This window comes from Peromyscus eremicus, chromosome X (assembly GCF_949786415.1).
Source record: "Peromyscus eremicus chromosome X, PerEre_H2_v1, whole genome shotgun sequence".
NCBI classification, from domain to species: domain Eukaryota; kingdom Metazoa; phylum Chordata; class Mammalia; order Rodentia; family Cricetidae; genus Peromyscus; species Peromyscus eremicus.
Window position 1 is genome coordinate 1399838 of NC_081439.1, and position 17657 is coordinate 1417494.

At 47.7% G+C, this 17657-nt stretch overlaps 1 protein-coding gene across 4 annotated transcripts; it reads right to left on the minus strand.

Moving 5' to 3' along the window:
- Positions 1-1928: 1928 nt before the first annotated feature.
- Positions 1929-12998, minus strand: Cdk16 (cyclin dependent kinase 16). Of its 4 annotated transcripts, none has more exons than XM_059250331.1 (16): positions 12584-12998; positions 7084-7291; positions 6427-6560; positions 6216-6341; positions 6075-6131; positions 5869-5983; positions 5149-5243; positions 4990-5052; positions 4614-4737; positions 4275-4395; positions 4101-4198; positions 3906-4011; positions 3782-3824; positions 3538-3628; positions 2307-2384; positions 1929-2223 (listed from the first exon to the last, which is right to left on the minus strand). In XM_059250331.1, the coding sequence occupies exons 2-16, from the start codon at positions 7283-7285 to the stop codon at positions 2186-2188; spliced, it is 1491 nt and encodes a 496-aa protein (XP_059106314.1). In that variant the 5' UTR covers positions 7286-7291; positions 12584-12998; the 3' UTR covers positions 1929-2185. The 4 variants fall into 4 exon arrangements, with proteins under 4 accessions (XP_059106314.1, XP_059106315.1, XP_059106313.1 ...); XM_059250332.1 differs by lacking the exon at positions 12584-12998 and adding an exon at positions 12150-12519; XM_059250330.1 differs by lacking the exon at positions 12584-12998 and adding an exon at positions 7471-7774 and having other exon boundaries at positions 3782-3815.
- Positions 12999-17657: the final 4659 nt, after the last annotated feature.

The window sequence follows — 17657 nt, forward strand, 5'->3', positions numbered from 1 at the left end:
AGTCAGGGTCTGCTACCTGGAGTTCACCAGTTCTTTAGACTGGCTGGCCAGCAAGCTCCAGGGATTCTGCTGTCTCTACTCCCCAGTATTGAGATTACAAATACCCATTACACCCAGGTTTTTTTGTTTTTCGAGACAGGGTTTCTCTGTATAACAGTCCTGGCTGTCCTGGAACTTGCTTTGTAGACCAGGCTGGCCTCGAACTCACCGAGATCCACCTGACTCTGCCTCCCAAGTACTGAGATTAAAGACATGCACCACCACTACCTGGCTATATCTAGCTTTTTAATCATGAGTGCTGGGGAGCTGAATTCAGGCTTGCAAGCTTGCATAATAGCAAGCATGTTACTAACTGAACCATCTCCAAAGCTCAAGCTGTTGCAAACTTCACCATACAGATGATTTCCAGAATTTCCAGAAACCAAGCCAGTAGTCCAAACTTCTGGCTCTATGACTTCACTCTTGAACTTTTCTAAGTCTATTCAAAGATTCCTTTTATATAAGCAATGGTCAAAAATCTACTCTTTCATTCTCTAATTGGCCTCTTCATAGTGTCAGCCAGACATATAGATATACTGGATCTTTCTGCCTTATACCATTCTGGATATACTGGGCCTTCCAAATTTCTTCCAACTTATATATACTTTCTGCCTCCATTCTGTCAGGCTTGTCCACACTGCTGGATAAATCTAACTCCTTTCTGCTCAGTTATTGATTCCCAGTAACACTGTGTATTCCCAGTAGGTCTGCCCTACTGCTTCAACTCATCCCACCAGTCTATGTGCAATTCTGTCAAGTTTTTTTTCATAGTTCCACCACACTTCCAGGCAACTCCTTCCCAATGATTTTAGTTGATGGGACCAGGTATGGATTCACCAATGTCCCAGTAATCATCCTAGCTTAAGCCCCGTTGCCTTTATGATGATTTACAACCAGACTTTTCATTTTAGACTTTTTTTTTTAATATTTCATACAGCGATTATGGTGCATTCAGGAACCCAATCCCCCCAAACCCCACTAGAAGGGCACCCTCCCTTGCCCTCCCACCCCATTTAAGGGTCCCAAGGCATAGGGTGGAGGAAGGGGAGCAAACCATCCATCCAGGAGACTGTCCTTGCCCTGCCTTACCCTCCCATGGATTGGGATATAACAACTGGGCACAAGCTCCCACATGTCCCCTGCTTGTGCACATATACATACTATATATGGCTCCTCACAAAGCTGGTCAATTCCTGGCAGAGCCCCTACTCAACAGCACCGAGTGGGACAGGGCATGAGGGCTAGGCAGAGCTGGGCTGGGGAGACCCTGAGAAGGAAGGAGGCCCCGGCTACAGGACTGAAGGAGGGAAAAAAATAGAACCCCAAATGTCCATCTCCCAGTCTCTGGTAGTTCTCAGGTCCCCCTATAGCTGGGGACACTAGATGGGGAGGAAGGTGGCTGAGGCATGCTTTCCCATAGCCAATCCCAGGGTCTAGTGATGGTCAGGATCTGAATAGGGTCTGGGTCCCTGCCTCTGAAAGGCTGGGAGTGGGACTTCATTGCACAAAATACTGTAGGAGGGCCAACACTCAGCGAGTAGGGCCCAGCCAGTCTGTATACAGAGATATTGCATTAAAAAGTGAGAACCTCATTAAAAATAATAAAAAAAAACATTAAAAGAAACTAACAAAAAAGAAGGCCCATACAGAGGCAGGTGGGACAGGTGGGAAATCAGGCAGAGGATGCCTCAGACCCAAGGCATCACCACCTTCTATTCAAAGTCAATCAAGGGCCCTGGCCTGGGCAAACTCCAAACCTCTGGCTGGCCATGGGGTAGTGGTCCTGGGGGAGAGCATGATGAAGAGGGGAAGGCCTAGCCTTAGTGTGGGAGACTGACATGCCATTCTGTCCGCCGGCAACTACCAAGACAGAGACACATCAAGCAAAGTAGTGGTGAGAGCTTTGTTAGCACCCAGCAGACAGGCCAATGGTTGACTTGACAGGCCAGTGGATGGGTTGACAGGCCAGGCCAGTAGTTGGGTGTTTAGGCAGGTGGCAGGGGACAAGTTGGTAGCAAAGTGTGGCTCAGGCAGGTAGGCAGGCAACAAGCAGGGAGGACTGCAGATGGGGGCTGCCCTGTGAGGGGTGTGGCAATCCCTCCAGCTGCTGCCTGCTGGGGCCTTGGTCTGTGGCTTAGAACTTGGCTTAGAACTCCGTATCCACCACACGGAAAGCTGGCCTGCCTGCAGGGGAAAGTAGAGTGAATGGCTGTTAGTGGATAAGCAGACAGGTGGGTGAAGCAAGAGGAGGGGAGGGCCACACATACCTGAGTCAGGCATGGAAGAAGACCGAATACTGGCCTCCTTTTGTAGCTGTACCTCCTTTAGTGCAAATATGGAAGTAGCTGTGGATAAAGAGACATGTAAGTGGGGGATGACCTGTGAGTCTACCCAGAACAAAACTCACATGGCCTCACTGAGTGAATTAGAACAAGTTGCTCCTTCTTTGAGAAGCTTGACTTTCTTCTATCAAACTGCCTGTAACTAAAGATGGGACATGGACTACTACTGGAACACTGCATGAGATAAAAAATGTATTAAGTTTATCAGGTATAATAATGTTAATATAAATACTACCTACAAATCTGCATGCAATGTGGTGGTTTGGGATTTAATAATGGGTAGATATGAAAGGTCAGCAATTTTTTTGTGTAATGAACCTTTGTTTTACTTTTGAGACATGGTCTTTATAACCCTGGCTCTGCTGGAACTCACTATGTAGACCTGGCTGGCCTTGAATTGACAGAAATCCACATTCCTCTTTCTTCTGTGTGCTGAGATTTTTAAGCCAGGCATAGTGGCTCATGACTGTAATCTCAATTACTAGGAGTCTGAGACAGGAGGATTGTCACAAGTTCCAGGCTAGCCTAGGCAACAATAGTGAAGAGGATAAGAGTATCCCCCAAAATAAAAACAGCAGCCCACCAAAATGAGGTTTTTAAAAATCTTTATAGAAAACCAGGTGTGGCAACATGCACCTACTAATTTTAGCACTTGGGAGGTGGTGGCAAGACGAGTTCAAGGTCATCCTAAGCTACATAGCAAGCCTAAGGTCTACCTGATTCACGTGAATATCTGTCTCAAACCACACCGCAAGCCAGGGCTACCTAGCACAACCTTGCCTCAAAAGAATCCCCCAGCTAGCTCTATTATTACAGGAAGGGGCCGGGAATGCCAAATACAGTATAAGGAAGCTTTAGGGGAACCTCCCCCATCGGTTTTGAACTGTCTGAAAGTCATATGGGTGCTTAGTTTGTAAAACCTGTGGTGTACACTTTTTTTGGATATTGCATCTGTATGTACTATATGAGAATTTTCATAAAAATTGAAAGGAATCCAAGATGAAAACAAAATTTCTTCCTAATAGATATAACCTGCCACATGTGCATGAGGATGTTCCCTCCTTAGTGATGGCACAAACCAGCACCCTACATCCCAGTGGTTCTGCTCTCCACAGCCCCAACTTGAGCCACCCACTCATTCCCCAACTACACTCACTGTCAGGAAGTTTGTGGATCCGCTCCCCCAGGCTGAAGAAGAATGGATGTTTCATGGCATCCTCAGCAGAAATCCGATTGCGACCCTCAAACTGAGTTGGACAGAAGAGACTGTATTGGTATATTGTTACTTTCAACATAGGTCTCTTGACCTGCCCTCCTCAGAGCCTGCCCTTGGGGAAGGTCCCATTTCCTACACTTGGAACCCCATCCCTGTTAAGGTTGGCCTCCAAAGATGGTCTCACCTGTAGCAGCTTGTTGAGGAGGTCAGCTCCGTCGCTATCAAGTCTAACACAATGATAAGGAGATGCACTTTACATTGAGTTCAGACATTCTGGCCCCTAATGCCCACCTACCCATCAGCCTCACCGGGGTGCATGGCTCAGAAGGGCCTCAGCTCGGTACTTAGGGTAGTTGTATGTTCTAAACTCTTCATTGGATAGGATGCCTGGCCATGTCTCCTCAGTTGGGGTTCCTAGTATAGAAGACAAGCAAGTTACCCCAAACATCTCAGGTCTTTCCTGCATGTCCCCACAGCTCCTTAGGCACAAACTTCCTCCTCACCCAAAATTCGGAAGATGAAATGCAGCTGTTCTTCCACTGTGGAACCTGGGAAGAGGGGCCGGCCTGTGGCCATCTCATAGAAGATGCAGCCCACACCCCTGGGCAAGAAAGGCACCATGAGTAGGGGAAGTTGGCTGGGGAGTCATTCCCTTCCACACTTCCACCTCTCCTCACCACATGTCAATTTGGGTAGAGTAGTCTGTGGATCCGAGAAGGATATCAGGGGGCCGGTACCACAATGTCACCACTTCATTGGAGTATGTTTTAGTAGGGATTGACTTGGCACGTGCCAGGCCTGGGAGGCAAAAAAAAAAAAAAAAAAAAAAAAGAGCAGCTGGAATGAGGAGGCTGTGGGCAAAGCTTGGAATAGAGTATAACTGGGACTAAGAATGCCTGCCATAATCAAAGTCTGGAGAGGCTGAAGGGGAATGAAGCTGGGTGGTCATAGGGAAGTGAGTTGCTTGGAGATTAAGGCTGAGGAGTCAGAGGGAAGAAAGGGGAAGCTGATGGTACCAAAGTCTGCCAGTTTGAGCTCTCCCCTCTCGTTGATGAGTAGGTTCTGGGGCTTGAGGTCTCGGTGTAGCACCTTCTGCCTGTGGCAGTAGGCCAGGCCACGGAGCAACTGGAACAGGAACAGCTGCAGACCCAGGAATGGTAGGCAGAAGTCAAAAGATATCCACTAGCCCATTACTTGGCAGCAGGCAGGAACTGCTCCCTCCCAAACAGAAACTGAGCCCAATGTCTTATCACAGAAAAGATGACAGGCTCCCAATGCCCTCCAAGAGCTCCCAGTAAAAACATCATACAGGAAGACTGTTCCTGGGAGATTTGTACAGGAGTGGGTGAGTGGGGGGGCCCCTCCTAATCCTGCTTTCTGTCCCACACCCACTTTCACATTGTGCATGTTGATGACATTCCCACAGTCATCCAGGTACTGCTTCAGGTCCTTGTCCTGAGGACAAAAGAGGTAGTACAGGAACAAGAGTCACATACTATGGCTCCTGGCCATTTTCCCACCTCCCTGGGGTCTACTGCTATCCAACCTTACCAAGTATTCAAAGACAAGGGTGAGGGACTTCTCTGTGTGGATAATGTCATGTAGTGTGACGATGTTGGCATGCTTGAGGTCCTTGAGCAGGGATACTGTAGAAAGCATGAACAGAATAGAGCAACAGTGAGAGCCCCATCCTCAAAATAAAGATAAGGACCAGACAGATATGAGCTTAGATGTTTCCTTCTTTCCCTGTGCAGTTTAGGGTAATGCCTCAGAGCACCTAGCTCTGATTTACAATATGCTAAGAAGTAGGTGTGTCTCAATGGTCCATATGCAGAAAATAAGGCTTAGACAAGAGTACCAAGCAAGAGTGTGGGACTACAGCCCCAACTTCATGTGACACTATATTTTCACAATCTGCTTTTGCTTTCTGGGAAGGGGTCTTGTCCAAACCTAAGCACACAGGCTGGAATTTATACTCACTTTTTGTGTAATTCAAATCTATTCCAAGTGATTTTCTAAATACTTTAAGGAGTGCTCGAAGAATGAAAGCAAACACCATAATTTGTAATTAATTCACCTTCCTTGATCCATTTAGATCCCTAATTACCTTGATTATTACCTGGGTATATAGATGGTGGGCACTCTCATGAAGGCCATAATGTTGCAAAGGTAAGGAGAGAAGGTCCGAAAAACCCCAGTCTTTGAATCCTTACTCACCACAGAGAGTGTGTGTGTCATGGAGTCAAGAAAGTCTAAGGATGGGGTCTGTACCTTCCCGGATAGCAGTGCAGGGTGCCCCTTCTTCATGTTCCAGTCTGATCTCCTTGAGTGCCACAAGGTTGTCTGTGAGCTTGCTTTTGCCTTTGTAGACAGTGGCATAGGTACCCTGGAGTGTGAGGAAGTACGACAGCAGAGGTGTAACGAGGTTGCATGGAGTTCATACTGACCTCACCACAGTCCTCTTTTGATTGTCTCACCTCACCCAGCTTGTCCAGCTTGATGTAGGTCTCCAGTTTTCCAAAGCCAATCTCAGACTGTGGAGTAAAGGAAGTACGCTGAAGCAGGCTGGAGCAGGGCACTGGGAGAGTGGGATAGGTGGTAGACAAAAAGATGCTTACCAGGCTAACACGGCGGAGGCGCCGGCTAAGAGGCTTGTCAAAGATGGGGCTATTGAGGGTCAGCTTTTCAAGGTAGCCCTCGGGCAGCCGGATGTCAGCTGGTAGTGACAGGCGTTTGTTGATGTCCTAGCAGCCAAGATGAAAGAGAAGCATGATCATAAGCTCCACCTCCTTCTCCAACTCTCCCATCAGTGGGACAGGAATCAAGTACCTCAGTGGAGATCTTCCGTGGTGGGTGGTTGCGCATGCGTACTCTCACTGGAGACTGCACCTCATCTGAGGATGTGGCTGAAGCCTGGTCACTCTCCCCATCAGACCCCATCTTCATGTCCTCGTGCACAATTTCTGGTGGTGGGGAGAGGGAAATGCCAGGCCATTGGAGTCAAGAACACTCCCTCCTGCCCCCAAAACAATACATTCCTTCATCATATCCATGTGTATACATTGCCCCTAGAGCAGACTAGGAAATCCAGGTGGGCCCGGGACAGATATGGAAGGGGCATGGTCATCTAGTACAGTATACTCCATCAGAGATGAGCTGAGATGGTAGATGCCCATGGGTCAGAAGGCTAGTGGTGACAGGTATTGAGAGCCCTGAGAAGGCAGACCCAATGAGACTGAGAGGGCCACCACAGAGTGCAGGAAAAAGGCAGAGAACCTTGGGGCAGCTGCAATAGGCAAGGTATCATTCCTCCCGCCCGGGGCCTGGATAGAAAATCAAGGAAGGAGGTACAGAAAGTGTTAGAAATGGATGACAGGGAAGGGGGAGAAAATGAAAAAAGGAAGGAAAACAAGAGTCTAAGGAATGCACTGGGAGGTAGTATCTGGGAGCTGGGGCAGGGAGAGAGAATGATCAAAGTGGACTCACCTGGTGCAGAGCTGAGTGGGCCCCGTCCAGAGCGAAGCTCCCCAGGGGCAACACGGGTAGGGGCCTCTCCAAGGTCACTGCCACCACCACCACCACTCTCATCCAGGCCTATCTGCTCAGGGGCACCATTGGTCTTGTCTATGCCTCGGCCCCCTCGGAGTGTCATTGACAGCTGCCGTTTGATCTTCTTCATCCGATCCATGGCAACCTGAACAGGGGACATGAACAGAAATGGGGACCACATTAGCACCTGCTTGATCAGCATGGGTCCCTGAAAGACCACAACAACCTAGAACATGTCAGTGCCCACTCAACCACTACAGATACTTGGAAATTTAGCATGGATAGGGCCCTTTGTTATTGTTAGCCCATCCCTAAGTAGTCTACCTGGGTACTAAGACTTGGGTGGCTGGCTGAGGACAAGGGTCCACTCAGTAGATTGTTGGTCTCTAGGGCAATAGTCTCACTGTGGGAGCATAGGACTCCACAGCAGCTATCTTCAGGTGCAGCAGTAGTGACAGACGCAACCACAGTTGGGACAAGGGGTTCAGTTAAAACCAAAGGACTAGTGACAAGGTCCTGGGTGCGCCCATAGAATGGCATGTTTCGATGGCACCAGCCCCACATTGCCCCCAACTGCCAGGCAGAATGCTCCCTGTGGCCCACAGGGACCCTCTCACTTCCCCCAGCAACCACTGTCATGGTGACTAATGGGTCACCCCACTTCTCTATCCAAATAGGGGGAGGGCTGCAAAGGCCCAACCACTGGATGCAGTTGTGGGGGGGGTATGTCTCAACACACAGCAGCTATCCTCAGAGCTGCTAGAAAGGTTCGATAGGGTTAGAATCCACAGGGTCCAAATCCAGGTTTTTAAAAAGCTAGGTCATATTTCTTTTCTCCTTAGAGAATATATCACATCTTCCTTATCATCCCAAATAAACACAGCAGTCCTCACTGTGGCCCATATGTCGAATATAATTCATTCACCCCCATTACTTCTCTGGTCTCACCTTGATCATTCCTAGTTGCTGTTCTGCACCACACCCAACAGTTTATACCTCAGGATCTATACACTGGTTGTTTTGAAGACTGTAAAATATTTCACTCCCCATCCTCTGCAGCCCATTGTTCAAATATCGCATTTTTCATGAGGCTTCCATGAATTACCTTATTTAAAGTCTCAGTCTTAAGCTCCCACACCTTGCCAACGTGTCCCCTAGTTCTCACTACCACCTCAGAAATAATACCATCTACTTATTGGTTTCTTTTCTTTTTTTTCTTTCTTTTTTTTTTTTTTTTTTTTTTTACTGTCTTCTCACCGCTGTAACTAGAAGATGTGCTCCACCAGGGTAATTTCTGTATGTTGAGGCCATAGCTATAGCCTAAGAACCTGGAATAGTGACTGACACTGAGTAGAAGCTCAAAAAGTACATACAGAAGCAGTGAATAAAGGGGCTGAGAGCCTAGGACCAACCTTTATTGAGGTGAGTCCCAGACACAGACTACCCCAAAGAAGACACCCAGGGATGCTAGAATTGACAGGAAGATGACCTAGATGGGCTGATGGAGGGGATGGGGGTACCAAAAGGATTAGGTCAGCATTCTTCTGCTTATTCCTGGGCTCTGGGCCAGCAAGGAGGGGAAAGACCTGGCTCAGGAACCATCTGTACTCACAGCATGTCTTGAGATGGCCCAGGGCCCAAGGGAAGTAGAGCTAGATAGGAGGTTGAGGATAAGGCGAGGGATGGATTCAAGTAAAGAAATGGTTCATCTGTTACCTTGAAACAAAGTGCTTACTCCAGCAGTTCCTACTCTCACTTCTGCCTGCTACCTCTAGAAGGGAGGCAGAGTCAGCCTAGCAGAAGAAACCTCAGATAGATAAGGGTAAGATCCACCCACAAAGAATCCAGAATAATACCATAAAACTCTGACCTTGGAGGCTGAACACTGGATCTAAGGTCTAGAAAGTGGCCAGCTCTCAGACTTCCTTTTGTCCCCATATGACATTCATACTCAGTTATTTTGTATGTGGTGACAGGAATAAGGGAAGGGGCTAAGAAAATGAGGGATGGGAAGGGAGCTATGAATTAATTTATGACCACAAACTGGAACCCTCAATGACTGGACATTTTCCAGAACTCATCTTTTGGGGGATTTTAAGACAGGATATTATACAACACTTTGAGGGGGACAGACCCTTAGAATCAGATACACTTAAGTATTTATGAGCAGCAAAACTTAAATACCATAATTTCAGTTTCTGAGCTTACAGACTTCAGAATAAGCGAAGGAGCAAGAATCGGGAAATAGAATTCCACAACTGCTGGGCGGTGGTGGCACACACCTTTAATCCCAGCACTCGGGAGGCAGAGGCAGGAGGATCTTTGTGAGTTCGAGGCCAGCCTGGTCTACAGAGCGAGCTCCAGGAAAGGCGCAAAGCTACACAGAGAAACCCTGTCTCGAAAAACCAAAAAAGAATTCCAAAACTATATGGTATTTGTCCTTCTTGGCACTTCCCCCACAAAAAGACACACTGACCTGTCCCCAGGCAACTCTCATACCAGGGCACTCACACCAATTCCAACCACTGAGCAATACAGTTGTCATACTCTAATACGCCAACACATTCTATTCTACCCTGACCTCTATTAAGCACACACTAGATCCTCAAGAAGGCTCTCACTACATCTTTTTTTTTTTTTTGAGACAGGGTTTCTCTGTGTAGCTTTGGAGCCTGTCCTGGAACTCACTCTGTAAGCAAGGCTGGCCTCAAACTCAAGAGATCCGCCTGCCTCTGTCTCCCAGTGCTGGGATTAAAGGCGTGCCCTCACTACACCTAACTCCCATTAACATTCATGATTTCTCTTTTTACCTCTAACTCCCTTTAGCACTCAAAACTGTTAGTATGTATTTGCCCTCTTTAAGCAACTCCTGTCGCCACCATATTCTGAGTCCCTTCCTAGCCTCGACACTTCTTAGCCTCTCTGTAGCACTGCCCTACCCCAGTAACATAGTGTCCCCTCTGGATTCTGATCCTTATTAACATGCACTCAAGGTGCTCTACAGCTGACCTAAATCAGCATTCTCTGGACCTTCACACTGCTCTGAGTCACATTAGTACATAGTGAACCTTGTACAATCCCTGACCAGTTTTTTTTTTTTTAAACACTCAGGCCCCTTCACAGTTGTGAGCATCATGTGCACGCTGGGATCTGAACTCTGGTAGTCTGGAAAAGCAGTATATGCTCTTAATAGCTGAACCATCTCTCTAGCCCTTACCTTTACAGTTGTGACCATCACTAACATACATTCTGTCCTGTACTTCCACTATACTGTTCTTTCCCTCAGCACAAACTTAATTTTCACTCTGTCTTGACCCCTACTAGCACACATCAGGCTTCACCCAGTCCTGACTCCCTATTAGCACACCTTGAATCCTTACTTAGCCCTACTATTCTCCAGGGACAAACACACTATTCTATATCAGACTGACCCTCATTTATAGCTCCTCTATTTAACCCTGACCCCCATTAACATACACTTGAGTTCTTCATGGCTCCAATTCACTTTGGCACACTTTACACATCACCTATTCCTATCCCCTCTGCTTCAACCCCCACCCCCTACTATTAATATTAACCCTTTGGTTCACAATTGATTTCCTTCATAGCTCTATTTCTTCCACTACACACTAGATTCCCACCCCCCCCCCCAAATCTGCCCCTGTAGCACTCCCTGATTCAACACACTTCAATGGCCCATGAACAGGAAGAACACAGTATTCACAGTGTTCTGATGTTCATCAGCATATTTTACTTTATGCTCTCATCCCCCAATAGCATACATTAAGTGTCTGTGTAGTTCTAAACCCATAGTAGCAGCCTCTAGAGCAGCGATTCTCAACCTTCCTAATGCTGTGACCCTTTAATAGAGTTCTTCATGTTGTGACCCCCAATCTCAAATTATTTTTGTTGCTACTTCATAGCTATAATTTTGCTACTGTCGTGGCTCATAATACAAATATCTGATATGCAGGATATCTAATATGTGACCCCCATAGGGGTAGTGACCTAGAGGTTGATAACCACTGCTCTAGAACTTCATATATAGTACTACCCCATACTTTCTGGAAATTCACATTCTCTGTCGTCACATTTCACTGTGAACCTTGGTGTGCTGAGCGCCATATACTTCATATACTGGCACTCTCCCATACACATGTATGCACACTTATGGTACCCAATAGTACAGGCCTGCCTTCCACCACCCCGCCCCATTACACACACCCTCAGGTCCTTCAACAGTTCTGCCTGCAATGGCATATACTGGGTTCCACACTACCTAGATCTTTATTACAACATCTATATACCCTTTCTACCATGACCCTCCGTCATCAGCACACACTCAACATTTGAGTCCAACTACCTCCATGAACACACCCGGATTCCAGAAAAGATGCCACCCCTAATCCCTTGGACAAACACAATATTAACATTATCCTGACCTTCATCATCACATACTGGGCCGCAGAACCCTAACTCTATTGGCCACCTTCTGGTACTTCTACCACCATTTCTCCATTTACACTGGGCTTCTCTGCAGCCCTAATCTCCATTAGCATGTTTTTGGACTGCCCCCTCTCCTCCCCCCCGCCCCCGTTATACATCCTCGCGTCCCTCATGGCCCTGCAACCCACTTCCACAAGCACTCACTGGGCCTGAACTCTTACACAGTCGTAAGGCTTTTTACTATCCCCTTAGCAACCTTGAATCTTTCACCACTACTTTATCATTCCATTTCCGTAACTCTAGTCCTTTTATCACCCCTCTCCCCCTTAGGATCCACAGCATTTCCCATCCTCAGCTCCCGGACAGGGGCCCAGGGCGGGGCCAAGGTCAGGGAGGCCCCAAATGACCCCCCGGTGCATTCTGGGAAACTCGAGGGGGAGGGGGCATCTGACAGCCAAGCAGCCCAGAACCCCCTAACTCTGGTCCTAGCACGCCTAGGATCGGGTTGGTTCTCTAGGAAGAGTAGCCCCCACCCTAAGTATCGAGGACACGCTCACCGGAGGGGGCGCGCGAGTAACCTCAGAGCCGCGGGGCCGGCGCGGCGGCGCCTGGGGCGGCGGCCTGGAATAAGGCCGCGCGACCTCCTTTTCCTCCAGTTCGCCGCAGGCGACCGTCCCAGTAGTCTTCGGCCATGGCTGCTGGGCCCGGGCCGCCGCCGGCTGAGGAGGAAGAGGCGGCGGCGGCGGCGGCGGCTGAGGCGGAGGCGGCGTCCCGCTCAGCCGGCCATGAGCTTGGCCGCTGCGGGCGATGCCCCCGTGCTCGCAAGCGCCCGCTGGAATCCGGGTGTTCACGGCGGCTCGCGACTCAAAGCGGACTGCTCGCGGAGACGCAGCGGATCCCAGGGCCCCACAGCCAGCGGCCCAACAGCCGCGCGCGCCGCGCTTCGCGCATGCGCACGCACGCGCTGGCAAGGAGGAAGGAGGAGACTCACCTCGGGCTGAGTGTACCAAAAGACCTGTCTGCAGCGGGAGGGGGTGCGGCCATTGCGTGCCCACCGGGGAATGTGGCGTTGGCCCCGGAACGGCGCCAGGGGGATGTAGAGGTGGGTTAGTAGTCAGTTTTGATCTTGCCAGAATTTTAATAGCATCGAGGTGAACAGCAGCCAGTAGCCTGGCGTACCAGTCACCTACTGCTTCCCCTACAGTCTCACTTGGTACGTCCCCATGGTGGCAAACGAGACTTTTGCAAGGAGGAAAAGAACAGGTGAGCCAAGCAGTTCTAGTCCTTTGTGATGCCTCGGGAAACAAGAATTTAAAGGCTCGAGATGACTTTCTAGGCGAGGTGTCCTGGATTATCATTGGCCTTTCCCACCTTAGATAGGACAATCTAGCCCCGCCCTGCAACCCTCCCTCCACCTCTAGCTGGTTTCCCACTGTGAAACGTAGTAGCCCCGCCCTTTAAAATTTGTCGCTCAGCCAATCGGACTTGCTCCCTGTGGTGAGGCCAAGCAAGAATGAAGGGCGTGGCAAAGCTGAAGAGGCGTGATCTCGCTTTCCCCTCGCTTGCCTCCTCTGCAGGGTTTTTATTGGTTTTCGGGCTCGCCTTTTTGTTCTGAGCGCCTCTCAGAAGTTCTCTGAATATCCCATAATATAATTGGTCCAAAGAGCACTCAATCAGTTGGGTCCCTCCCTTAACCATTCCCAGGTTTTCCTGTAGTTTCTTGGTGTGGTAGAACCTAGGCTGAGAGGAAAGGTAGACCTTTAAGAGGGGCATGTTTGGAACTTTGGCTTGGGTGAAGCTTCTTCGCTTACATGCTCCCCTAATTTTTTTTTTTTTGACACCTTTCAATTACCCGTTCTTGCCCGCCACACAGTCTTTTTTTTGTTTTGTTTTTTGGGTTTTTTTGTTTGTTTTGTATTTCGAGACAGGGTTTTTCTGTATAGTTTTGGTGCCTGTCCTGGATCTCGCTCTGTTGATCAGGCTAGCCTCGAACTCACAGAGATCCGCCTGGCTCTGCCTCCTGAGTGCTGAGCTTAAAGGCGTGCACCACCACCGCCCGACCTGCCACACAGTCTTATTTACTTAGTAGGTTCTGTTACACGGCCAACATTGGCACATACTTAACCTCTTATTCCTCTCCCTAGAAAATGATATCCCAAACATTTCTGCAGGCCTTATGAGACTTCCTTACACTGGACGGCAGGAACTTCCTTGCCTCTTCTGGGCTTCCCTTGGTCAGTCTTCCTGCCTTCCCTCCTCCCTCCCTTTCCAGTTAGGATTTTCAAGCAAGGTTCATTATTGGCAAGGACTTCTTCAGCCATTAAAGTCCTCATTGCTAGGATAGACATCAGGTCTGTCACTTAACTGACAATCTCCTACCCTTCCTCTCACAACAGAATTTCAATTCTAGTTGTTCTTGAATATAGCAGGCACAGTTGAACCTCTGGGACTTCATACTTAACTTGCTGTTCCCTTTGCCTGCAATGAATTTGCCTCATAACCACACTCATTTCATCCTGTTGCAGTCCCATTATTCCAGATCCCCACTTGGCTGTATGCCTTTTGAAAGTGCGGTTTTTAATTTTTAGATGTTTATTTACTTGCAGTATTAAAGTCCATTCCCAACATTGTATGTGCTCCACTGCTGAGCTAATACACAGTCTTGGTCAACACTTTGTTGTTTTGTTTTCAGACAGGGTCTTTTGTAGCTCAAGCTGGCCTTGAATTCACTATATAGTCAAGAATGACCTTGAAGTCTGGATTCTTCCTGTCTCTACCATCCAAGTGCTGGGATTACAGGCATATGCCACCACACTTGGTTTTCTTAGCACTCTGCCAACTTCTCCAGCCCATTTGCACCATAATGCCCAGCTCATTGATCAACTTTTAAACAATTAAAATATAAATTGATGGGACTGGGGCTGGAGAAATGGCTCAATGGTTACAAGCACTTGCTGCTCATCCAGAAGACCTGAGTTTGGTTACCAACACCAGCATCAAGTGGCTCACAACTACCTGTATCTCCAGCTCCAGGGGATGTCCTTCTTGTAAAATACATAATTACAAGGAGTGAATAAACACCAATGGACACAAATGTCTCATTCTACATTTTTCCCTTGCTTTTCTCATCAGAGTGTGATTCCCTATGCTTATCATTTTAAACAATACGAAACTAGCCAGATGGTGATGGCACTCAGGAGGCAGAGGCAGGTGGATCTCCTTAAGTTCAAGGCCAGCCTGGTCTACAGAGTTAGTTTTAGGACAGTCAAGGCTATACAAAGAAACCCTGCCTCAAAAAAAATCAAACAAACAAAAATATGAAACTAAGAAGGACCTCAGTCCATCATTTTGCATAGTGAGGATGCCCTTTTAGCCTCCTCAAGCATCCACATAGCATACTCTAAAACACATACATACCTGGGACACATTAAAAAAAAAACTTTCAAAAATTTATAGGCCAGGCATGGATGTGCACCCCTTTAATCCCAGCACTTTTGAGAGGCAGAGGCAGGTGGATCTCTGCGAGTTTGAGGCTACATATCTAGTTCTAGGACAGCCAGGGCTACATAGAAATCCTGTCTCAAAAGAAGAAACATAAGGCTGAGAGGATGGCTAGCTTAATTGCTTGAGTTCCATCCCTGGGACCCACATGATGGAGAGACCTCCACATGTGCACTATACCATGCCCCCCCAATTAAATAAATGGAATAGTTTTAAAAATGTGTCTGTGGCACACAAGTGAAGGTCGGAGGAAACTTGGAGTTGGCTCTCTTCCACCATGTGGGTATTGGTGATTGAACTCAGGTTGTCAGGCTTGGTGTTTACCTGCTGAGCCATCTTACCAACTCAGCTTGGTTTGAAACAGGATTTCACTTAGGCCAGGCTGGCCCAAACCCTTGATTCTCTTCCAACTATCTCCCCAGTCCTGCAATTATAGGTGTGTACTACCACACCCAGCTTTATGCAGAACTGGAGATTGAACTCAGTCTGATGCATGCTAGGCAAGCAATAGCTACAGCCCTAGTCCATGTTAGATTAGCTTTTTAAAAATGATTTGTGTATGGATGTTTTGCCTGCAGGTATGTCTGTGTACCATGTGTATAACTGGTGTCCAGACCAGTAGAGGGCATTCGGATCCCATCCCTTAGAACCATAGTAATAGTTGTGAGCAGGTATGTTGGTGCTGGAAGCCAAATCCAGGTCCTCTAGAACAGCAGCCAGTGCTATTAACTGCTGAGTATCTCTCCAGCCCTTCAACTTGAACTTATAGTTAGTTGTGTTTATTATTGAAGTTTCATAAGCCTTAGGACAGAGATGTTTTATCTGCTAATGTATGTCTCAAATACATATAATAGTGCCTGGCACAGTCAGTACTAAACAAATGGTTGAGTAATTGAATGGCAATAGTTCCAGCACAAGAGGCACTATCTCTTGGGTCTGCTAGGTACAGGGGGCCCAATAGTGACCCAATGCTGGCTTGCTGAGCCCTGTTCCCTATCAGTCTAGTTTTGTAATGGTATACACACACAGCAGTAAAATGGTATGCATGGTAGTAATCCAAGATACAACCAGGATTAGTGGAGTAACTGGCTGTTCTAATTTTTTGGTCTCATGTAGCCCAGGCTGGTCTTGAACTTCTGATTCACTTCCAGAGTGCTGGGATTACAGGCATGGACCATAGTTTCAGAAGCTGGTATTGATGGACAAAGATGTCAGATACAAGGGAATCCAGAGCAGTGATGGTAAAGAGACTACAATGTCCAGAGAATCAGCTATAATGAAAGAGGTAGAGAATGAAGTATGCAGAATGCCCATGAAGGAATTGAGATGGCAGAAAACCAATGTAAAGAGTAGTACATGCAGTGCTTGCCTGGAATGGTGTGAAACAACTGGCAGATGGCCTGGGGTCTTCTGGAGAAGTAACAGCAGTAAAGTGCTGACAGTGGGAAAACTCTGCTCACTCTAAACAGCCAGTACCACCACGAGACACCAGAGGTAAAGACCTTTGTCATCCAAAGTGGTACGATTGGCGACTAAAAAGGTACTATATGAAAGGATAAGGTCACTCTAATACATCAGGCCAAGAAAAAAAAAAGTATGGACAAAGACATGGGCAAGATCATACACTGTGCCTAGGGCCAGGAGCTGACTCAGGAGGTAAGATGTGGAGACAGGCTGTGATGGGAATCAGGCCAACTTTGGGGACAGGATGAACTATTCCACTTAAATGGAGAGGGGTCCTGCTTTTAAATAGGACAGAGAAACTGGTTTTCGGCTAGGTTGGAGACAGAAATCAATGAAGGAAAACATCTACCATGGAGATGGCTAGTCAGGTTGGCGTTTTCAACTGTTTGGAACCCTCAGCCAAGACAAGGAAGGAGCACAGCACCTCTGGGCTTGATGGGGGTGTTGATGAGACTCCTCTACTACCCTGCACTAACCAATTACTCCTTGGCCCCACAGTCAGCTCTTCTCTGGAAGGTAGGAAGCCTGGGAACCTCCAAGGGGCACATATGGGTAGACTGAAGCAGAAAAAAGCACATTCTTCTCAAGATGTCCTTAGCCAAGTATGTCCATAAAAACTGCAGTGTGCCTTATCACATTGGTGTTCCTTAGACTGGCTGTTCAGGGCTCCTCAGAATGGACTTGAAATACCTGTACAGGCATTCCTGGCACTGTGGGGAACTTTGACTGTAAAGGATAGCCCATAATCTGGGTGCTTCAAACTGGGGAAGGGATTTGTCCAAAGGATGAAATGCCCAAAGTACACTAACTTAGCCCTTGCTTAGCCCTGTTAAGTGTGTTCATAGTGGATGGAGGCAGTTAGGACATGGAGAAGACAGGGTTTGAACCCAGCTCAAATCACTCAAATCAGACGGACCCGGGTACCTGTTTATATAACTTCACTGGTACCTCTTATCTACATAGAGTAGATAAGAGATATCAACTCCCATTATTCTCTGCCCAGGAAGCTTGTACCTGGAGTAGCCCACTGGGCTACTATCTGAGCCAGACAATTCCAGGATGCTCCTTCCTTCCCTGGAGACAGCCAGGATGGCTATATC

Coding starts and splice junctions, on each gene's coding strand:
- Cdk16 (XM_059250329.1), bottom strand. CDS start 7,710: ATGTGGGGCTGGTGCCATCGAAACATGCCATTCTATGGGCGCACCCAG. Junction 5,053..5,148: donor CCCTTGTCTTTGAATACTTG/GTAAGGTTGGAT, acceptor TTTTGTCCTCAG/GACAAGGACCTGAAGCAGTA. Junction 3,629..3,781: donor TCCTCAACAAGCTGCTACAG/GTGAGACCATCT, acceptor TGTCCAACTCAG/TTTGAGGGTCGCAATCGGAT.